Source organism: Mauremys mutica, chromosome 4 (genome assembly GCF_020497125.1).
Source record: "Mauremys mutica isolate MM-2020 ecotype Southern chromosome 4, ASM2049712v1, whole genome shotgun sequence".
Lineage (NCBI taxonomy): Eukaryota > Metazoa > Chordata > Testudines > Geoemydidae > Mauremys > Mauremys mutica.
In genome coordinates, this window is record NC_059075.1 from 30,188,066 (window position 1) to 30,212,888 (window position 24,823).

General features: G+C 40.6%; 1 protein-coding gene across 4 annotated transcripts in view; it reads right to left on the reverse strand.

Annotated features, from left to right (window-relative positions):
* Positions 1 to 24,823, reverse strand: part of SLC24A4 (solute carrier family 24 member 4) — a 149,149-nt gene that overhangs the window by 36,638 nt on the left and 87,688 nt on the right. For all 4 annotated transcript variants that reach the window (XM_045017113.1, XM_045017112.1, XM_045017114.1 and 1 more), the window contains 3 exons: positions 5,450 to 5,526; positions 3,729 to 3,803; positions 1,149 to 1,233 (listed from right to left, as the gene is read on the reverse strand). In XM_045017113.1, coding sequence (XP_044873048.1) covers positions 1,149 to 1,233; positions 3,729 to 3,803; positions 5,450 to 5,526 — 237 coding nt within the window. The remainder of the gene's footprint in view (positions 1 to 1,148; positions 1,234 to 3,728; positions 3,804 to 5,449; positions 5,527 to 24,823) is intronic.

A 24,823-nucleotide genomic window follows, 5' to 3' on the forward strand; every position in this document is an offset into this window, starting at 1 on the left:
GAACTTTCCCCTGGACAGTTAACGTTTAGATTTCTGTCCCTTGAACATCTGCAGGGATGGCACTACCTTCAAAGAACTCCTAGCAGCCTGCTAGGTGTATAGTCTGGGGTGCTATTCTTGATAGGACATATAGTCTAGTGGGTGGAGACTTGCCTGAGTCTCAGGAGACACAGGTTCAATTTCTTGCTCCACCACAGACTTCCTGTGTGACATAGGCAAGTCACTTAATCTGTCTCGGCTTCAGTTACTCACCTATAAAATGGGGAAAATAGTATTTGTCTGCCTCACAAGGGTGTTATAAGGCACTCAGATACCAGGGTAAGGGGGGCCATATAACTACCTGACATGACAGAATGCAAAGAAGAAAGCTCCCATGACCATTCTGAAGCTTTGTTTTCAGCTACAATCTTGTTTGAACAAACAGACTTTGATATTATGGATCTTGTGATGCTATCACACCCCCTCTATGTAGGAGAGTGTATCTGTAGATAGATATGGACTTGTGGGCTTTACTATATTTATATATATTCTCCTTACTGTGGGACAAATTCTTCTCACTGATGTCAATAAGGTTGCACAAATGTAATTGAAGGAAAATTTGTTCCAGCGGATGGCATTAAAATCTCAACTTTCACCACACAGGTATGTTTAGTAACAGCAGTATCTTCTCAAACCTTGAAGTGAGTGTGTGGTAGTACAGTATCACTGCTGCAGGTTTTCAATACTGAATGGTGTCAGCTGCAGAATGGAACCCAGCAGAACATCAGAAGCTAACTGTTAACTCAGTTATCTCTTCCTCTAAATATAAGGAAGAATGGTGGCACTTTCATATACCACTGCATGGGAAACCACTCAATAATACAGAGGGGCAGATCTTCAGCTGGTGTAAATTGTCGTAGCTCCATCGAAATCTAAGCTGAGGATCTGTCTCTTGACTTTTAATTTGCTTGCAGTGTTGTTGTAGCCATATTGGTCCCAGGATATGAGAGAGATAAGGTAAGTGAGGTAATATCTTTTATACAAGAGACAAACTTTCAAGCTACACAGAGCTGAAAAAGAGCAGAAGTTGGCCCAATAAAAGATATTATCTCACATACCTTGACATTTTAATGGCAACTGTTGCACATGCTATTGAGCAGATCCCTTACCTATAACAGATGCAAATAATTCTGGGGTCGAGCTTCCTGCGGCCATGAAAGTGGCTCCAGCAACATCTTCACTCAAGTGTAATTTCTGAAAGAAAAGTGCCTATTATTTCAGCCTTGCTGGTCTTTTTACACAGCACACTTTTATAGTTATAGATAGAATCCTTTTATTTCCTCGGTCATAATACCATGAAAGAATGAACTCCCCCTATGATACAGCTCAAAGGTTGAAAAAGCCTATATATGAGATATAGACAACATGCTTTGGGCATATAAAATATTTATTCCCTAACCTAGTGGGACATCAGTTAGATAATATTATCCACTTACATTATAATATTTGAACTAACCAAGCTGATTAGAGGGAGACCACTCAGATGGGGATTCTAGAAGGTGGAACACTCAGGAATCTTCATTTTTTTAGAATGAAGTCATGAGTAATTCAAGAGTTACAGGGGATACCTAGCTTGTAAAATTTGGTAACAGAAGTGAGTAAAATATAACCTATTGTGATCTCGCTTATTCTAATGTGAACTCCAATGAGGTACATGAAATTAGACCAGTGTAGAACTAGAAAGAGGACTGTGTCTCACAGACAGATCTATTTTATTACACTGCTTCTTGAGCTCTAATCTGTATGCAGTTACCTCAGAGCTTTTGAGCCAGAACCTCAGTTGGTATAAATGCAGCTAGCTCCACAATTGGGCTAGGCCTATTCACACCAGCTGAGGATCTTTCCTTTGCACTATAAAGGCAATATTATGGGAATTTTTTTGTTCTTTTTTGAATCGCTAGACTCATCTTTAATATCCCATCCCACTTCCAAGGATAGAAGAGTGCCTAGTGATAAACGAAGCAAGTCAGAGCATTTTTCAGGCACTCTGCACCATTCTGAGCTGGCAGGAAGGGCTTCATAAGGAACTCATAGCATAGAAGCACAATACACAGCTCTCTAAGGGTATGTCTATACTACCTGCTGGATCAGTGGGCAGCGGGGGTCAATTTATCGCGTCTAGTCTAGACGCGATAAATCGAGCGCTCTCCTGTACTCCAGCTCAGCGAGAGGCACAGGCAGTCGATGGGGGAGCGGCAGCAGTCGACTCACCGCAGTGAAGACACCACGGTGAGTAGGTCTAAGTACATTGACTTCAGCTACGCTATTCACGTAGCTGAAGTTGCGTAAATTAGATCAGTTCCCCCCTCCAGTGTAGACCAGGACTAAGATGATCTGTCACTGATAACATAACTGATAGAGTTCAGATGGATGTGCTAACTACTCTGGATTCTTGTTAGCTATCTAGCATTCTGGAGATACTTAAGCAGAATAGATTTTTATGAAGGATCAACAGCATAAGCAGCAACATTATGGTACATCTTATATCCTGTATCTAAAGGTATGCTGATAGCACATCTGAAAACAGTAAGTAAAGATCACTGCTGAATACTCTGCAAGTATTTGCTGCTACAATCTATCTTTACATCTGTTCTCCTGCTGATAAGAATATATAACTTCTACTGATGTTTGTGAGCATTCTGTACATGTGTCCAAAGGAGAGGAAAAAAAGATGCCTTAGTAGCTAGAACAGCTGGTCAAAAAATTTCTGTTAATATGAAATTATGTCAACCCCACTCTCCAAATAAGGTTTACTATTTTACAATCAATTCTATAGTTGGTTGGAAAATTGTCTCCAAAATAAATTTTGGATCAAAAGTTTATTTTTCCCCCTATCCTGATCAACTCTAACTAGTATCTTATAAATACATTTGTAAAGTGCTAAAATTAATGTTTTAATATAATAGCAGATTATTCTCAGTTGTGTATATATTGCACTATATTTTCTAGTTAAATTTCACAGATCTGGTTCAAGTGGGCCCCATACATAAAATAACTGACTTCATTAGTTATTATAACTATATTCTCCCTTTCCAATTATTCATCCTGCGTTGCCTTTGGGTGGGATTTTCAAAAGTGCTTAGCACTGACTTAACTATGCTGTTACTGAAATTAATATTAAAACTCTCACTGACTTCAGATGGGGCAGAGTTAAGCCAATGCTGGGTGCTTTTGAAAAGTCTACCTGATAGTTATTTCTATACATTAACTCTCTTCCACCACACATACCCAATCCCAACAGGCCAGAAAAACAGCACAAGCACATCCCTCCCTCTGACTGATTAGTCTTGTTGACAGAAAGACACCCATGGCCAGCAAATTAATATAAATATTTCTAGCCTTTTTCCAAGTGCCTTTTAAAACAAGAATCATAGTAACAAACCCATCTAATCCTTACATCACCCCCTATACTACCCCACCAATGTGCTTCAGACCTGTGACAGGAGGAAATCATTTGGCTGTGCCCATTCAGTCATAAGCCTCTTTGCCAAGACTGCTGTCAAGGGTGCCAATTAGCACAAACTGTAGTGGGTTTATGCTATGGAGCCCTGTCCACCGGGAAATGGATTGAGGCCACCAAATTCATTTCTAACAAACTCCAGACAGCCATTGGATGGTACAAAATGGCCAAACCTAAAACCTACAAGAAACAGATTTACAAAAGGTGGTTAAATTTCTCTTTCACTTACCTCACAAATTTTCTCTAATGAAGGAACAAAGAAGTCATCGCATACTATAGCCAAGGCATAGAACATATAAAGAGCCTGTGGGAAAAAATAAAGTAAGAAAATGTAACTCAGTCACATCATGTAAAAAAGGGAGAGGAGAAGGACAGGATGTATATTCAAATAATGTAGCTACAAACCCAACATGAATATGTGGCTCCATTTCTATCTGCTACAAAACAACTGTATTGATGAAGTTATGGCATAAAAATATCAGTATGTTCTTCTACTTAACAGTATGCTTAGGAAGGGAGGGTTTGGAAAGTTAGGGAATAATGAAAATGCAGTAATTTGTTGTAATGGGGTGCCATGGTAGAGTAAGGGACATAATAAACAGTGCTTTGGAGGAAGAGCAGTCATCACTCATGTTTTCAATTAATTACCTGGCTAGGTAATGCAGGCAAAAGCAACACTAAGATATTCCATGTGCAAAGAACAATCACATCCTGAAAGAAATGGTTCCTGACCTTGGCTCCCATTTGCAAACATCTCAGGGGCTGTGATTGTCTCGTGAGCACATGTTGTCCTCCTGTTGCATATTTTCACAATGGGACCAATCCTGCAGTCCTCACTCAAAGCAAATCTCCCATTTACTATTACTTTCCCAGATCTGGGACTGCAAGACTGGGCCCCAAAGACCTTTAAATGTTTTTGGTTTTTGCAATAAGATGTCAAGCCCAGTACCACGTTACCAGATTTCATCTATATTCCTTTAGGCTTTAAGGGCCTTATCCTTGTTTCTTTTGCACAGATGCACAATGGACAGGACAGGGAACAAGGAGACCCCATATCATCTGTTCCTGCACAGAGGACAACTGGAATCCATACCTGCCCATGCAGGGTGAAATCCTAGCTCCATTGACATCAATGCCAAAACTTCCATTGAAGCAGCAAAGAATCCTGTGGCACCTTATAGACTAACAGACGTTTTGCAGCATGAGCTTTCGTGGGTGAATACCCACTTCTTCGGATGCAAGCAGTGGAAATTTCCAGGGGCAGGTGTGTATATATAAGCAAGCAAGAAGCAAGCTAGAGATAACGAGGTTAGATCAATCAGGGAGGATGAGGCCCTGTTCCAGCAGCTGAGGTGTGAAAACCAAGGGAGGAGAAACTGGTTCTGTAATTGGCAAGCCATTCACAGTCTTGCCAATTACAGAACCAGTTTCTCCTCCCTTGGTTTTCACACCTCAGCTGCTGGAACAGGGCCTCATCCTCCCTGATTGATCTAACCTCGTTATCTCTAGCTTGCTTCTTGCTTGCTTATATATACACACCTGCCCCTGGAAATTTCCACTGCTTGCATCCGAAGAAGTGGGTATTCACCCACGAAAGCTCATGCTGCAAAACGTCTGTTAGTCTATAAGGTGCCACAGGATTCTTTGCTGCTTCTACAGAACCAGACTAACACGGCTACCCCTCTAAAACTTCCATTGATTTCAGTGGGGCCAAGATTTCACCCCAACTGAGATGAAGGCATAAACATTGCTAATTTCTGCTTGCATGAACACTTTTTAAAGTGCTCCAGTCGGCTTCTGCTATTTGAGAATTTGGTTGCAAATGCACCATTAAAAACCTGCTGATTTACAGAGTTCTACTAAGAAAGGGCAATGGGACTGAGTAACTTCTTGCACCTAACTAAATAAATAAAGGAAAACCAAAAGGAACCAAGGGAGAACGAAACTTACACCAATAATATGAAACAGCACTGCTCCCTCCTGCCGATCCTTATTTGTAAATACATCTTCAGGAAATTCATTAATGGCTGAAAGAGAAAAACAATTATTTGAAAAAATATTTGTCTACCTGAAAATTTTATAATTGGAAGACAGCAAAATAAAGATGGATATTTAATATTGGTCCTAAATTAAAGGAGGAGGTGACATCTTCATCAAAGACCGTATCATTCAGTTTGGTGCATCACAGCCTGCCGAAGTCTCTTCAGTTCACTAGGATAGAGCACGGGGAAGATCGTCTGGTGGTGTCAGTTGTCATTTGCTCCAACAGTTTAAACCAATATTCAATAGCTGTTAGGAGTTTCCTGCTCACAATGACTCCCTTTTACTATTTTCTCTTCTAATTATACTTCTGAAGTAACCAGCAGAGGGGCAAATTCCCCCCCCCAAAAAAACAATATTCCTGGCTTCATGTATGCCTCCCCCCTAAAAAACATGCAATGGCTGTAGTCTGCTATCCACATAGATTATGGTGCTAGATAAATGTTTGCATGTCACTTTACAGACATGAAATAAATATACGGTGCATACCCAAAGAGCTTGCAATCTAAAATTAGACAAAGAAAAGGATGCTAGATAAAGGAAGGGGTGAGGGGAAAAAAGGAAGGCGAGGGTTAAAACATAATAGGAGTCAGATAACAGGTGAAGAGAACCATATAACCTTTGACTTTATAAGCAGTGACTGAGGTAGGTCAAGAGGAAGGGGTAGCTCAGACAGAAGTGGAAAGTCAGTGATGGAAGAAAAGAGCAAAGAAATGTGTTTTCAAGCAGGTTCTGAATGAGGCTGCTTGCAGTAGTTAGATGGAGCATTTTCCATGCCTAGGTAGCAGTGTGAAAAATCTAAGAGCAAGAATACCAAAGAGTGGAGAGGAAGGAAGTGGCTAGGCATCCCAGAGGGCAGAGTGTGCTGTGGGTGAGGTGGAGAGCAACCAAAAATGTGAGGCAGGCAGGGCAGAGCTGTGCAGAGACTTAGGCTTTGTCTACACTACACAGCTTTTAGCAACACAGCTGTGCTGCTAAAAGATGCATAGCATAGCTGCTGTTGGGCAGCAGGAGAAAGCTCTCCTGCTGACCAAAAAACTTCCACTTCCCATGCACAACAGCACTTTTTGTCAGTAAAACTTTTGTCGTTCAGGGTGTGTGTGTGTGTGTGTGTGTGTGTTTTAACACCTCTGAATGACAGAAAGTTTTGCCGACGAAGTTCCAATGTAGACAAAACCTTAGAAGTGAGGTTGAGGATTTTGAACTTTATGTGGAAAGAGAGGGAGCCCATGAAGAGGGTTGGAGATGAGATGGTCAGAGTAGAGCATTATTTTAGCCACTGAAAGCTAGATTGGTTGGAGAGGTGACATTTTCATGCAGAACTCCCGATTGAGTTCAGCAGGGAGTTACACTTGTGGGTTGATGGTAGGATATGGCTCAAAAGTACTTTGAAATATTCATAAATGTACCAAAACCTGGTGAACAAAAGCCAGAGTCTAGTTTGATCACTTTACCCGTAGCCAGAGCTTTTCTCAATGGTACTTGCTGAGGCCTGCTTCTTCAAAGTAACAAATGCTTGAAAAGATGCCTGCTTTACAATGTCCTTGCAAACACATTTAATGCCAATCCACTCACTTTTCTGGTTTGTGTATATTCTTCAGTTTCCAATATAATTCTGCAAGCAATAAGCATATACATGGAGACCAAGATTTTCAAAAGTGACTAGTGATTTTGGGTGCCCAATTTAAGACACCTTAAAGGGGCTTGACTTTAAGAAAGTTTGAGCTCTTGTCCTTTGCAAATCAGGCCTTTTTAAGATGGCTCAAGATGGGCATTCCAAATCTGAGGCATCCAAAATCAGTCATTTCTGAAAATTTTGACCAGGGAAAATAAAGTACCTTCATATCACTATTTGAAAAGACTGAGTTATTTAACATCTGCTCAAGGATGTATATACATGGCAAACTTTTCTTGCCCCCTGAAAGTAATATATATATATATATACACATATATATATATAACATAATTGCCTCAGTGCAAAGACGAAACCCTCCCTGCTCTGTTTTCATTCCTACAACCACAATTATTTTTGCATGATACCATTGGCAGCAGGAGTTGTTTAAAATCAGAATTAATAAATTTTATCTGCCTTACAAAAGGCAAAGCCACTGTTTTGTGAAATCCTCTGACCGAAAGCTACCATAGTCAGTGGTCTATAAACAATTAAGCATAAAATAAAAGTTCAACCAGATGTCATGAAGCAATGACTGTACTGCGTTTCGTTAGCCTCTTTCATAAGGTCTGCACTTCAGAGCCAGTAAACAGCATTTAATACATAGAATTTGCTCAGGATTAACATGCAATTTTTTTCTACATCACACATTTAGTCAAGGAAAAAGACAGTAGTTTAAAAGATATTTTGTTTAGACATCTATGAATGCAATTCCTTATTTCCAATCCTTTGACAAACCTTCCAGCCTATGTCTCACTTCTGTAGCCACTGGGAGAAATTGAGGGAGCGATAGTAGTAAACTTTCTGGTAGTCCAGCACATAACTAGGGATTGGGTAGTATCCTGCTGGAGTTATGAAATATCATTCAAGGGACTGAAGAGTGCTTAAGTGCATAAATATCATCAGCACACCAGTTTAAGGCCACGAGCTTAAACACCACAGAACAGATTCGGCTATTAAGTACACTTTTGTAAAAATCAATAATTTCACCGAAGCCAAACCTGTACAAAACTGGTGCAAGTGAGAGGAGAATCGGGTCTTGCACCTGGATTTCATAGTAAACGTACAAGGACACCATACTGTAAAAGCAGCCTGAGGAAACAGCACTGCTGTATCCTGGGAATGAAAATTGTACAGTAAATAAAAATAACTCGTGGCTATAATGAAGTACTATTTCACAAAGAGCTGTCAAAACAAAGATAATATACAATTAAATGACCCAGTAGCTAGGAAATCTCGGATCCTCATTTGGATGGATTTGCCTTTTAAACCAGCACAAATTCAAATACCTTTAAAGAATCAAAACAGATGAATAAATAGCCTCTTTTTATATTTTTATTACTATTTCCAGCAAGCAAGGAAGAGGAAAGGGAGAGAATATCACATATATATTGGAAGTTTGTCGCATTGTAATATTTTGAGACACTGTATTAAATACAACTGGATGAAATTCTCTGAATCTTTTTTTCAGTGAAAAACACAGGTTTGGCAACACCAAAACATTTCACAGATTCATGTTGGTTTCTATGAATTGTTTCAGTCCAAAAAATTCAAAAATTCTGAAAAATCATTTTGTTTTGACATTTTTCAAAATGGTACACATTCAGTTCAAAATGACTTTTCATTTAAAAAATTTCCCTTTGCTTTTTAAAAAAAAAACAATAAAAATGTTTTAAATGGTCAGAAACAAAACAAAAACATTTAACTTGGCCTGAAATGATTTTTTTCTTGAGTTCGAGTCACTGAAATTTTTGGGAAAAAAAAATCCACTTTTGGTTTTATCCAAAACTAATTTTTCCCCACAATTTTTTGGAAATGTCTGCAACCAAAAAAAATCATTATTTGCACAACTTTAGTATTAAACTGGAGTGAAAGTGACATTCTTAATCTCCTGCTGGGAGACAGGGAAGGATAATCTATAAACTACTATTAGTCAGTGTTACATAATCTGCAGTGGCTTTCGACAACTTTGTAAGAGGCTAAAACAGCCTTTTATATATGTAAGTGGGTAGAGCTGAATAGGTTTCTCATATTACTTAGTACTTGCTTTAGCACTGTTGTAATATTTGGGCCTACAAGTTTACCCTAATTGTGAGCTCAAAAGTGAGATGTGAATGAAAGATCATAAAATATCACATTAACCTATAATGTAAATGTTGATGGGGAAAGATGAAGAAGGGAGGCAGAAAGATTGGGCTAATCCAAACAAAAAAGCCTACTGATATAGCTCAACAACTGTGTAAAGATCATGTCTGGTAACAAGAGAAGAGTGGAACTGGAAATCAATAGACTGAAATTGGTGTATCAGAAATTAGGCCTACTCGGTGGACAAAATAATGAGCAGATGTGCTAGTCCATCCATCACTTCCTCTTCGGATCCTTAAAAGAAAAGATTCTGGTAGGAGAATCATGTTATCTGACCAACAACTGCCATATGGGAGACAGGTGGACTGAAAGGAGCAAACTTCACCATCATGGCTGCCAACCCCACTGTCTTCTGGGATTCAGGGATCACCATGACACTGCTGGGCCTTTGTTGTGCTGATCCTGAGAAATATGCTGCCCGAACTAGGCCAGAGAGAAGAACATGGATGATATTGCCTCCTCCAATGGCTCTGGCTAAATCCCAAACATCACCTGGAACGTGAGACTTCCCCCCTCACTCCATATGCACACGTCCCTCCAATCCTCTATATGTCCTCTTCCTTCCCCACTGTATTTTGTCTCCTTTCTATCCCTTCCTACTTTCCTTTTGCCTTCTGTATTAAGAATCTGGCTTAGCTGACCGAGACTATATTTTGCAATACTGCTATAAGCCTGTGACCAGAGAGACAGCTAAAAACAATGCCGTATACATAGGGTTACCAACCCTCCAGGATTGGCCGGGAGTCTCCAGGAATTAAAGATTAATCTTTAATTAAAGATTATATCATGTGATGAAATCTCCAGGAATACATCCTACCAAAATTGGCAACCCTACCTATACAGTCTAATTCTGTATTTTCAGCAGTGAGGTTGCATGTAAGAATCAACACCAGAGACAGAAGCTGCATTTTCTATCTTTGTGTTCTTTTCTTTTCATGTGTGTTTGTCTTGTTTTGTCATTTAGGACACAGGATCGGACTTTATCAATAGCTCCAGCCTAACTCAACTAACTTCCCTCCCCCACAAAGGACAGTTGTTGTTATCTTTGACACCATCTAAGAACCTGTGAGACAAGAGGTTTTCCTTCTAAAGACTCTCTGCGGCCAAAGGGAAAGGGAATAAGGGATACTGTTACAATGGAAAGCCTTACTTCATATTTTACATTTCAAATGTTTTAACTGTTTTTCCTTCTTTGTCTGTATCTTTATTAAAGAGTTAAAAAATTAATGGTGTGTTTCCTATGGAACTAAACAGGCTGAGGTCTCTGTACTTGGAATTCCAAACCTTGTTTAAAAACTATTAATGTTATACGGTAACAGGGTCATGTTAACGCCTTTGACTCTCTGGGACCATGTATTCTATTGAAATTAATACAACAGCACACATCACTCCAGCAATATATCAATATATCTTGCCAATTCAATGTGATTTAACATCATTCCCTCATGTGGCAGCTCTGGGCAGTACTTCTGGGATAATATTACAGCACCAGCAAATATGAGAATTTCTACTCTGCTACAGTAATTTCCAAAAGCAGAATTTTCCAGGAGAACTATTCCCTCAGGTATGAAATAAAATTTATTACAAAAAAAATATGGCAGCTCCCAGTGAACATGGGTTTAGATGCATATCTGCTCATTAACAAGTAGAATTAAAAACGACTGTGTTCACAAAGAATAAATACTGAAGGAAGGATCCTTCCGTCTTCTGGGGATGGGAACTGTAGCTGTCTCTCCACTATTTTCAGCTGAGATGGGAGGGGAAGATTAAATGGAAAGCAAGGTGTACAGTAAAAAGAAAAGGAGTACTTGTGGCACCTTAGAGACTAAATTTGTTAGTCTCTAAGGTGCCACAAGTACTCCTGTTCTTTTTGCGGATACAGACTAACAGGGCTGCTACTCTGAAAGGTGTACAGTGTGACTAATTTTGCCAAAAAGGAACACCCACCAATTGCTCTGAGGACAGCTGGAAGTACATAAATATTCTCCCTAACAGGACAGTTCCAGGAAAACTACCACAGATCATCCTGTTGTTACCTTGTCCTCCCAACCCACCTCACCGCAGCTGTCCATTATCCCCACCTTTGGAGTCCTGACAAACTAGGTTATAAACTCTCATGGACAAGAGCACTGTCTCTTATTTGCCTGTTCAGAGAGTAGCATAATGGGCTTGGACTCTTATTTAGGTTTCCTTGGCACTACTGTCATACCAATTAATAACTGACAAGAATAATAGTTACTACAGGGCTGTTATGTGAACAGAGGGCAGGGGAAATGGCTGACAATTTCATGAATGGCAGGGGAGGTGCCTAGGACACTCACTACCTTTCTGTACAATTTATGAAGGAGCTTGAAAACTCTCTATTCTGAGCCATGAACATGGAACACAAAGAAAGAGGGTTAATCACCTTTAACAGAAGAGAACAACCCTGGAGGGCTGATTCTGCTGAGCTACCAAACTACTTACAATACAAGCACCAAAATGCATATGGAAGTGTGTAAATAATAAGTCTCAAAACAGAGTTTAAAAGGAGTTACAGAAGTTAATCCCGGTGCCTCACTTTGATTGTTTACCCTGGTTTTAAAGTGAGGATTTACAGAGCAGAAGCCAGGGGGAACCCGTGCACAATACTGACACCTGCCTATATTTAAGCTGGTTACCAGATTATTCCAGTAGGCACTGCTGACTAGCATGAGAGCATTGCTCCCATACGCCCTGTCGATACTGTTGGAGGCAGCCTGCCAATGAACTAAGTTTCAAAATCTCATAAGCCTGATAGAAAAATCTCAGCAGCCACGTGGATCAGCTGTTTTATAACCTGCCTTGGCATGTGATTTCTTCACTTTATCACCAGTTGATTCACTCACAGAAGCAAGAGACACACCGACTCTTAATAGGCTGCTGAACATAAAAGATATTCTACATTTTCCTGTCACAGTTATTTACAATGGTAGCGGCATTCTGCTGCAGGGAGAAAAGAACTGCAATTTAAAAAAAAAAAAGAAAAAAAAAGATGCATATGACGGGCTCTTTGAGTAAAAGCCATGCTGGAAGGGGCTTGTGCAGATGCATTTATGACCCCCTTCCTTGCCCACCCCCAGCCACTGTGGCATGTGCAACATATCTGGCTATGCTAACTTGTTCTCTCCCCAGTCGCTCAGGGAGGACATAGCACTGGCATTCTGGGTGCACCTAGTGCAGGTGCACAAGGGAGTAAGGCAGAAAGCCTAGATTAGCTACCTACGCCTTCCCTCTCCTCCACCCACTCCCATGAATGTGCTCAGAAGCAGTCAAAATCCAGACCAAAGTATTACAGTTAACACATTCCCTTTGTTCAAGCAATGAGGGCAAATCTAGGTGATACTCTCCAAATACTGACTGCATTTCTATATGTGGGTGCAGCCCTTTCTCTCATCACAGAGTGGTTGGGCCAAATTTTAAAGGCCTTGTGTTTATGCATGTGCCCCCCCCCATTACAGGGAGCATAACTCATTTGTGTGCTGAAACGAGCATCTGCATGTACAGAACCAAGTAGAGGAAGCTGGAAAGGGGAGCAGGGTCACCCCAACATTGAAGCACTGCTCTGCTGTGGCTCTCCAGGGATGTGTGGGATTGGGGCAGGGCTGCAGTTTGAGTTTGCTGGGGAAGCAGGTGGGGGAGTGGGCAGTGGCAGATTAGCCACTGGGCCAACAGGGCCCATGCCCAGGGGCCCTGGCCAATTGGGTGGCCCCCAGAAAAATGGGCGCCCTGTGCCCCAGCCTGCTCTGCCCGCCCAGCGCTCCTGATGGGGAGCTGCAGGCCCTGCTCCCCAGCAGGAGCACTGGGGGTGGGGGGGACCCTCCCATTTGCTGTGGACCAGGGACCTATAAACCCCTAATCTGCCTCTGGGAGCTGGGGCTGGCTCCTCTGACAGAACAATGAGGGGTAAACTCTGTGTGGGGAACTTTGCAAAATTGTTTCCTTCGGCTCTCACCCATGCAGTTTTACCCCAGGAACAATGATCCATCCTGTGCTTTGTATCATTCTTTTACACACAACACACTGTCAAACCAACATGAAATCCTTGTTTGGGGATGGAATAAAAAAAATTAAATGTTATTGAAATAATTAGCATTATAATTTGTAGACCAGGAGCTCCCAGGGGCCCGAACTAATTCAGGGTCTCAGTCTACTAAGCACTGTACACACGTATAGTAAAAGACACTACCTGCCCCAAAGAGCTGACAATCTAGAAGGCAAGATACAAGAGCTGGGAGAATGGAACAAATGGAAGAAGGAAAGAACACTGAATGGGTCTCTTTATGGGTGCTCGTATTTCAGGAAAAAACAACCAGCACCAAAACCCCACGCATCAGAGAATAGATTCATTTTACAACAGTTATAAAATAAAATAACAACTTGTTTTTCCTAATCATAAAGAAACTTTAAAAATGAATCCACAGCTTTCTGAAGACACACACAAAAAAGGACATATGGGATGAGCCAGGATGATAGTCATCCCAGGCAAGATAATGGAGCAGCTGATACAGGACTCAATTAATAAAGAATTAAAGGAGGGTAATATAATTAATGCCAGTCAATACAATTTTATGGAAAATATATCCTGTCAAACTAACTTGATATTTTTTTCGATGAGATTACAAGGTTGGTTGATAAAGGTAATTTTGTTGATGTAATAGACTTCTGTAAGGGCTTTGACTTGGTACTCCATGACATTTTGATTAAAAAACTAGAACGAAATAAAATTAACAGGACACATATTAAAGGGATTAAAAACTGGATAACTGACAGGTCTCAGAATCTAATTTTAAATGGGCAATCATCATCAAGCTGGTGTGTTTCTAGTGAGGGACCAGTTCTTGGCCCTATGCTATTTAACATTTTTATCAATGAAAACACAATCATCACTGATAAAGTTTGCAGATGACACAAAAGTTGGGGGAGTGGTAAATAATGGAGAGAACAGGTCACTGAGACAGAGCTGTGTCTGGAATATTTGGTAAACTGGGTGGAAACAAACAATACAGCTAAATGTAAATGTACACATCTAGGAACAAAGAATGAAGGCCATGCTTACAGGAGGGGGAAGCTGGGATTCTGAAAAAGAATTGGGGGTTGTGGTGGGCAGTAAACTGAACATAAACTCCTGTGGCCAAAAGAGCTAATATTATCCTGGAATGCATAAATAGGGGAATCTCAGGCAGGAGTAGAGAAGATATTTTACCTCTATTTAGCACTGGTGTAGCCACTGCTGGAATACTGTGTCCAGTTCTGGAGTCCACAGTTCAAGAAGGATGTTGATAAACTGAAGAGGGTTCAGAGAAGAGCCACAAGAATGACTAAAGGATTAGGAAACATGCCTCATAGTGATAAATAGATTGAGTTTCTTGAGTGTATCATAAACAAAGAAAAGGTTAAGGGGTGACTTGATCAAAGTTTTTAAGTACACGTGGAACAAATATTTGATAGTGGGCTCTTCAATCTAGCAGAGAAATGTATAACATGATCCGATGGCTGGAAGTTGAAGCTACACAAATCCAAAATGGATATAAGCCACAAGTTTTAATAGTGAGGGTAATTAACCATTGAACAATTTACCAGGGGTCATGGTAGATTCTCCAACACTAGCAATTTCTTTATCACGATTGGATGTTTTTCCAAAAGATCTACCCTGGGAATCATTTGGGGAAGTTCCATGGCCTGTGCTACTCAGGAGGTCAGACTAGATGATCACAGAGGTCCCTTGAGGCCTTGGGATCTATGAAAATGAATGTCCTGACCACTTTTGCTCATTGATATTCCTAAGGCATTTTTTAGTCTCTCTGTTCTGATCAAATTACAATTTGAGTAATGACATTCTATGTACCTGAATTCCCCCTGAGGGTTTAGTTTGTTATGGTGGGCTGGATTTAGCCTGGTTTGTTTCTGTTTCTGCTGGCAGAAACCCTGGCACAAAGTCCCAGGTGTGAAATATCCATCATGGGAAATGGCTACCGTGGCAAAAGGCGGTCAGTGCTTTCCCTCTACTGAAAATGTCTCACTGTTTTAATTTGTTAGCTAATATTGGGTACAGCAACCCTAGATGCAGTTTTTATATCAGCTCAGGTGTTTAAATGGTAAGGGTTTCAGAAATCAGGGTGAAGAGCTTGATATAGACAGACACTACAGCTGGTAGGAATAGAAGCAGCCAGAGCAGGGATGGCTGCACTAGAGGCGAGAGGGTAAAATGGGGCCCAGATGGAACCATACCTCTCCATCTCCCCCCTGAATCCAGAACTGTGCAGGGGAGATTGCCCCAACTCAAAGGGCATTAGGATCCAGGTGGTGCCTCTCCTCCTCCCCCTCACGTGGCCATGGGGGAAACTGAAGAGAGGAGCCAGCCAGAGACTACAGTGGGTAGGAACAGGAGTAGCCAAAGCAGGGAGGGGACCTTTCTCACCTCCATTCAGGTCAAAACTGTTAAATGTTCTCTGACCTCCTCTGCCCTGTGCTGACTGGCTGTTTGCTCCCCATCTCTGCTCAGAGTCTCTTACCTCAGCTTCACTCCACTCCTGCTCCTCTCACTGTCTTCTCCCCTGCTCTGTCCCCGTCCCCTTCCTTCCCTTCCCATTTTACCAATCCCCGGCTAAGTAAATCCACCACTCCCAAAGTATTGTGCAACTCACATGATGTTTGCCACCATCACATTGCTCATTCTGCATGCATTCTACACCTTTCCCCAGCCTGTGTCTGTCTTGTATACTCAGACTGGAAGCTCTACAGGGCTGGGACCATCTGGTACTCTGTCTGTACGGCACCTACCCCATTTTTGGTTGGCCCTTAGGTACTACCGTAATAAACATGATTTGTAATAACAACAGATAATGTTTGTAAAGTTTGAGATGAAAGGCACAACATAAACATGAGCTATCATTATCTGACCCTCACATTTTCAGGTTTGTGATAGCAATAAAATTGCTTACGAAACAAAAGCAGTTATTTTGACTAAAAAAATGCTGACTGGATTTATTTGAATTTCAATGCTAACTATGGAAACGGAACAAATGTGAACATCACACCAGCATACTGTGCCATTCCGAACATTCTGTCCCAGTTTCTACTTTGTTCTTTATCACAGAAAATTCATGTTGATTTTTATTGTTTTCAGCTGAACCTCAGTGTTTGGCTGACTACAAACAGGAATAATAATTATTTAAATCAATGGAGTATCCTCTAAGTAAATAGTCTACAGGTCTTTGACTTTTTAGTGGTCCATTCCTAAACAGATTCAATACATTCTAATGTGTCTGTATAAAGACACAAAAATGCTATACAGTACATTAATTCTATACTTTTCTTCCAAATTGTCAGAAAACCCTAACTTTGTGAATGCTGTTACATGCGTGGGCTCGGCGGAATTCAATTTTTTTTTTCTAATTTCAACTACATCGATTTTTATTTTTAAGGATTTTTTATTATTACAGTGGCTGGGAATGAAAGGAGGGGTAGGATTGGGGTTAGGATTAGGGCTGCACTGACCAGGGGCTGCAGGGGGCTCCCTGAACATGGTGCTGGGAAGGCAGCAGTCCTGGCCCATTGCAGCAGAGATTCCCAGCCAGGACTTCAAGGAGGAGAACAAACCACCAGCCACAGAGTGCTGCTGAACAGTTCCTGCCCAGGGATGACTCCTGCACTCGTGGCTGATGAGTGAGTCAGTGGGGCCATGACAATGAAGATGTGGGGCTGGTGACACTGGATCCTTGCCAGTAGGGTTGTCAGGTGTCCTTGCTGACCGGGCTGTTAGAATTCCGGTCGGCAGCACAGTGGGGCTAAGGCAGGCTCCCTGCCTGCTGTGGCTCTGCGCAGCTTCCAGAAGCAGCAGGCTCCTAGGTTTAGGGGCAGCCAGCAGGATGGAGTGAGTGGGGGTGGGACCTCAGAGAAGGGGCGGGGCAGAGGGCTCATCCTCCTCGCAGTCCTGGCTGGGGGTCGGTGCTCTGCCCTCATAGGACTGCAGCCTTCCCGACACCTGCAGAGATCAGGTTTCACTGGCCCTGCAGCAGCTTAGGGAGCCCTCTGTAGCCTTGTGGTCATGGGACTGAGGGAGCGGGGCCATGACAGTGGAGCTGCAGAGAGCTCCCTTCACTGCTGCAGGGCTGGAGACACCTAGACCTTGCAGGCAGAAGGGGGCAAAGCTGCAGTCCCACCCACTGTTACCGATTGACATTTTTTTCATCGATTTCAACTGACATGCTGAAATGGATGTTTACCAACAGATAAAGTATCAGAGGGGGAGCCGTGTTAGTCTGGATCTGTAAAAGGTGACAAAGAGTCCTGTGGCACCTTATAGACTAACAGACGTATCGGAGCATAAGCTTTCGTGGATGAATACCCACTTTGTCAGACTCTTTGTCGCTTTTTACCAGCAGATAGTCATTGAAATCACATCCTACCACGCCTATCCATGCACCACAAATTCAGTAATGACAACTAAATGTTTCAAGGGGAGGAATGTCTCTACACGAGGAAAATGTTCTTCATGGGCAACTGATACCCAGGAAAGCTGGTATCTTAAAATGAAAATAATAACTCTACTTTTAATCCCAGATGCCAGCTGAAAAAATGACGGTTCCCAAGCTTTGAACTCCTGTTCCCATTAGACAGCTGTTTTTCAGTTTTGTATCAAAATCACGTGGACAGACCCCAAAATGATCATTTCTTCCTCTGATGCATGTTAATATACACTCACTGGTGAAGAGCAATTAGGTACCAGCACTTCAAAGACACACATCTGTTTGCATGAAACAACTCTGGAAGGAAACCCCGCTATGTGTAACTCTGTAGTAAGAATAGTTAGCCTGACTGCCCAGCCTGGGCAATGACAATACATAACAATGAAGTCTAGCATGAAACACCACTGAATCTATTTGAGGGTCTTTTGTACGTAATCAATTTAATGCTGTGCAAAGCCAAAGATGAAACTTTCTATCCAAAGCTGAGTACCATATGGCAGGAGGCACAGTAAGCTTCCCATTCCCTAGCACAATCTGTAGAAATTACTAGCAAATTTAATCTCTGCAGTATATTAATTCAATTTGCATTATCTGTGCCATGGCAAGTAGCAGCTTATGAAGCAAATGACTGCCTCAATTCTTAACTATTAAATACATTTAATACGTGTACTGTAAGATAAAAAAGGATGGTGTATTAATGAAATAGCCTTTAAAAGCTCTCTTTCCATCAGATTGAAATTACGGATATTTCTATAAAAGACAGGATTAGCTACAGGGAAAAGTTACACTTATGCCTTATTAAAATATAAATTTACATTTAATTTCTTTTTTAAGAAAACTATTTGCACTCATTAAAGCAGAGTCAGAAAATCAAATAAAAATATAGTAACAATTATCTGCAGAAATATGGAAATGTGAAGCAATATGATACATTCACCTCCTGAAGCAGCATTGCACTGTATCAGCATATCAGAGAACAGCATTTTGTGTGCATTGGTCCATCTGTTAATGTTTTTAAACTCCTCAAGCTTATAAAAGGACTCATAAGTTTGGGGCCATTGACTTTTCTCCCTGGCTCCCATTTGCTTTCTTCTTTAGAAAAATGTCTTTAAAGAGCTGGAGATTTTCTATCACCAGACTGGTTTTCTTTCCTTTGTGAGAGCACTAGGATATCTTACAGATTAGTATTAAGGATAGCTTGTGTCTGATTGCTCCACACAGCAGCATGTCAATGTTATTATTGCAAGATAACAGCAGTTAGGTAACAAAACCATGGTAACCTGACTAGAAGAGAAGAGGTGATCTGCAGTTTCAATCTCACCATGAAACTGCTAGATCAACTCAAGTCAACTGTTCTAAATCAGCAACAGAGGCCAAACAGTCTGTGCTTAGTTTTGGTGCGCTCTGTACATGTTTTATCTTCTGCTTTATTGTACAAGGTTAACCAAGAAAAATCAGTTTGATTCCAGTGCATATTGCTAGTATCCAAAATTTACTACCATTTGACAGCTATTCGGTTGCCTATATGAATGAACTGGTGGTTTCAGTGGCCTCTGGGAAATAAGATGGTGTCTCTCAGTCCAATGATCACTGGTTGAGTGGCTACTGTATTTCGTTTCAATAAAGAATAGATGGCTACATATCTGGCAATATTTTCATTTGGTAGAAATCTATTGAGAAAGAGCAAGAAAGCAAAAAGGCTGAACTTGCCCTCAATGATATTATCAGGTGGGCAAGGTTTGCAGAAACAGGACCCATGTCTGCAGAGAGAAATATTCAGCAAAGTAGTGGATGATCATGCTGACACATTGTGAGAAGGTCAGAGGATCCAAAATTCCACATGTAATTCCTCATGCTTTTCATAGACAGACTTCCCAGCCAGAACCAGTTTGAAGAGATAAATGTTGACAAACAACCATGTGCTTTCCCTTAATTTTCTGTCTCATCATCTCAAGCTCAATGTTTTTTGTTCATAGGCACTTTTAAAATTCCCTCTCAAAACCAAATTATAACAATTATTTGTGTTTGTTGTACAGCTTCTCCATTCACAAGTTCATCCAGCTCACCCATATCAAACAAAGCCAACAATCCACTGCCAAGACAATTAACATGATGTCAAAAACTCTGCATTATGACTTCACTGAAAATCTAAATAAGAGGAACTAGGAGAGAGACAGGTCTGGTTTTAACACCAAAGAGACTTGATAAATTAACAAAGAGCACTGTCAAACTTATTGGACATGTGAAGAAGCAAAGGAACACAATTTTAAGACATGTTGGGCTAGAGCAGGGATTCTCAAACTGGGGGTCGGGACCCCTCGGGGGTAGCGAGGTCATTACATGGGGGGTTGCGAGCTGTCAACCTGCACCCTAAATCCTGTTTTTCCTCCAGCATTTATAATGGTGTTAAATATATTAAAAAGTATGTTTAATTTATTGGGGGAGTCGCATTCAGAGGCTTGCAATGTGAAAGGAGTCGCCAGTAAAAAAAAGTTTGAGACCCACTGGGTTAGAGTCTCTCCTGTTTCAGAATTCTGGTGAAGGAGAGTGGGGGACGTCAGGAAGGTGGTTACAACTCTGTTTCTGTGAGCTTGTGTGCCCTGGGGCTGCTCTAGCTTATGTCAGTGGTGTATCATCCCTATTGGACCATTTGCAACCCGACAATTAGCAGAGCAGAACAAGACCCCTTCCCCCCTCCAACACACTTCCTATATGGGTGGTGGGGGAGCAGTCATGGGAGCTGGCATGGGTGGTTTTATGCCAGATGAGAGCTCCCAACACGGGAAATTCAGAGCTGGCTAGTTATGGCCAAAATCTGGTTCTTTTGTGCTGTTTGAACGGCACAATGAAGTTGCATCAAATACAAGAATCTGGCCCACAGGTTGAAAGTTGACTTCTTTTTTAAACATTTGAGGACTTCCATTTGTAAGAGGACATTCATGTAACTGGTATCACATGAGAGGATCAGAGTGTATTCTTCAAAGATAAAGAGCAAAGATTTCTACTAGCGGTAGTCCTTTCCAGATATATGGTCATCTTTATTACTGGAAATAACTGGATTATAGCTAAAATAATCCTTTTCTGTGACAAATACCACTAATGCTATTTAAAGTGCAATTCTCCTTTGAAAAGTAACTGTATAAAATATCTCCTTCTGACACACCCAATTGGATACTTTCCTGCAGTCTTTAGTGAATAAAATAAGGGATCACCAGCTTTTTTTAGTTAGCACTACAGAGCTCATACAGCAACAGGAGCATATGTTGGAGGCTATTCTGCTACATGCATCCTCAACAAAAGTGCTACCCAAATTCCAGTTGCACAGCCATTGTAATTGATGACTTTGGAAGAATCCAGCTTGACTCTCAGACCACAGGATGAATTTGCAGTGCTGGCAGCTAAACAATCCACTGTGTTACTTGTAAACTGAAAAGATTTGATCTGGAAAACGTTCAGAGGAAAGAAATATGCAACCCCATGAGGTAGTTTTCCAGAGTCACTTTTCACATCAGAAGTACATTTTAAATGAAGCTGTCTGTGCTGCAGTGCCTGCAGCAGAGCTAATACATAATAATGGGTATTTCAATCCATTCTATTTCAGCAAGTGTAGCATGGTGACTCATGTAAAGTAGCAGTAATGGCACACATATTTCCCCAAATGCAGAATGCACCGGGAAAGAAATGAAATTCATTATTTTTAAAGAACTTCTTTGAGTTTATTCGTACAATTTCTCTGAAACCCTCTAGACAGAGAAAGTATAACTGGGTAGGCTAGATGTGTTAGCCTGTAGATGAAGATGAAAAATGACACAAAGCTGTAAGTGATACCTTTTACAAGGCTAAGATAAAAAACTGAATAAACTGACTATTGAGACTCATCAGGGCACGGAAATGCAAAGCAATTGGTAGAAAGTATAGTGGCAGGGTGTCAGTTCACACTACAGCCCTAAAGTCAGGCCCACAGAGACCAAAAAGGGAAGGATGTAAAAACAACGTCAGGAACAGGTGTGGTTTGGAGTTACTCTCCTTGATAGCTTTATTTGGATATGGTGGCTGAATGCTAGAAGGCAGTGTCAGAAAGACCTATTCAATCATCTAGTCCAGGGGTCAGCAACCTTTCAGAAGTGGCGTGCCAAGTCTTCATTTATTCACTTTTAATTTAAGGTTTCACGTGCCAGTAATACATTTTAACGTTTTTAGAAGGTCTCTTTCTATAAGTCTGTAATATATAACTAAACTATTGTATGTAAAGTAAATAAGGTTTTTAAAATGTTTAAGAAGCTTCATTTAAAATTAAATAAAAATGCAGAGGCCCCCGGACCGATGGCTGGATTATTTCCAACACTACATTTTCTTGGGCATTGTCCAAAAGGCTTCGTCAATCAGCACAATGACAGAGGGAATAGCTAAAATATAAAGGTACAATAATTATACAGTAAAGGAAACACCTGTATCCTATTTTGTAGGTGATATTTAGACTAGACTGACTAGAGGCCAGAATTTTCAAAAATGTTAAGGACCCAATGTGAATGCAACATGCTAAATTTATGGCTGCTAACTGCTGAGAACTTCTGCAAGTCTTGTCCTTATTTTCATGTCTAAATGGGAGCAGAGTTCTGAAAATCTGGCCTTTATTGTGGCTGCTGAGCACCTGAACACTCAGATCATTTGTGTATTGAGAAAGCACTGTGTGTCTATATAAAAGGTGTATTTTCAGAGTCCAAAAATTAGGACCATTTAAAATTCAATACCTTATGTTCCTGAGAGGTTTTTAGATTCCCTTTCCTATATTGTCCAAAAATAGAAAAATAAAAATAAAGCAGCCTCCTTCTGTGAGGAATGCTCACAGTGTGGCCAATCCTCATGATTTGATTGCGAGTCCTATGTTATTGGGTGTTTTTCCCCAAAGCCCCAAGCTGCTGTAATCATGTAATTAGGTGAGAATCACAGCTTTCATTTAAAACAAAAATAAGTTTCTAGCTCTTGTGCTGGCAGGAAAAAAACCTCAAAGAACCCTACATGCTCAAAAAAATAAAAGTAGCCAAACTTTAATTTAAATAAATAAATAAATAAATAAAAATCTCATGATTTTGGTGGGCCTGATTCATACTTTTTAAATATTTGGGGCTAGCAATACTGCTTACCTACTAGCATGTTTTCACTCAGCAAAACTGCAAACATTCATCTTGGTTTGCAGTTTCTGCCTGGTGATATAACATGATGCCAACATAACAAATCTTACTTATACTTTTCACACAGGTAACCCTATCACGGTTAAATAGATGAGCAAGATTTGGCCCTCTATCTTGTACATCATATTTTTCTGGAAGTATTAGAAAATGCTATCTGAGTTTAGAATACATTTTCCCTTTCATTGCAGTGTATTTAATGTGCTCGTTAGCTACCTTTTGCAAAGGTACCTGATTTGCATGGTTCGGTGCTGTTTTTCCCCCTGTTGGTATTCCATTGGGCATTTGCTTCTTGCTCTATAAATTCACCAGGGAACTATAACCATCACTAAAAGAATACAGAGAGTCTCTCTTTCAACTACTACTATGTAATGTTTATTTTGACAATCTGCACTTCAATCACCTCCTATTTTCAGACAGAATCTGGCCAGAAGAACAGCCTCTCGACAGTTTTGGAGAAGCCCATGGGTCTAGTGGAAACCTCAACCCTAACATCTAATGAGGAAATATATTTTTTTCATAGATTATAAAAGTCAGATTCAGAAGTGATATGTAAGTCACTGTTAATTACACTTTAGCAGGCAGTGGGATATGGATGTAAGACGTCCTGGGGGTCAAATTCAGAGGCGATGTGTAAAGGCAGTGGGGATATAAATTGTATGTTCGTACATAGGTGCAAGACTGTATAAGTAAATACATTCATTAGAGTAAGGACTTATCTACATCAGGAAATTGACCACAATAGCTATTCCAGAACAGATATCTAGGGATACTCTATTATGCAATAAAAGTGATTTTATTCAAGAATAAAATTACTCTGCTTTAAAAGTGCACTAAATATTCCAGAATAAAACTGATTTTTATTGCAAAATGAGAAGTGTAGCAGGGAAACTAATTAAAGGAGAGGATACAAAGTTGTAAATTAAAATAGCCCCATCTGCCTTCTGCTTTAACCTACAATCCTGCACACTCACATATCTTCATGTACTAATAGGTAACACCCCTTTGCTATTATTAAATATTTGCATGCAATGCCACAGGAATGCACAATGCTTTATAGAGAGAACATTAGACACAGCCTTTGCCCTGAGCAGTTTATAATCTATGAGTATGACAAGACAGGCCACAGGAGCAAATGGACTTTAAACAAGGGGAAAAAGATGGAGAAGAAACAAAATGCGGTTACAGTTCTCACACCACATCAGTTTCTATTTCCAATAGTTAGTTGTGCAAGGTAATCACAGGGGAATGGGTCATCTGAAGGGCACCTCACTTCTGCAGTTTGCCCTCAGTGTTACAGTAATGATGGGTTAGTGAACTTGGAGTGATGCTTTCTAAACACAAGTGACACATCGTTGCAGTACAATACGCCCTATTGCCGAAGCTATGTCAGAGCTCACCACTCTTACCACAAAGCATGGCCATAAGGAGCCTCATGATCTTCTGAGCTGATTTTATTTTAATTTATTACCAAGCTTCATGAACTGACCAAGAAGTTAAATATTAAGCAGAGAGTTCTCCCCAGCAATTTATTAATGAATCTGCCTTGCCACTCTGTAGGAGAGGCTTGCCTTCCATTGTTTTATTACAGTGCACACAACTCAAAATGAGGGGATGACGCTCACAAGAAAATCCCAAACCAATACATCAGAAAAATGTTTTTTCCAATACATGTTTGCACTGGTTCCATGGGATTAAGCTGCAAAGTTTATTCTTGAAGCCTTGAGGGAGATTAATTTATATAGTCTAGGAAAGAAGAGACTAGGGACATGATCACCATCTATAAGTA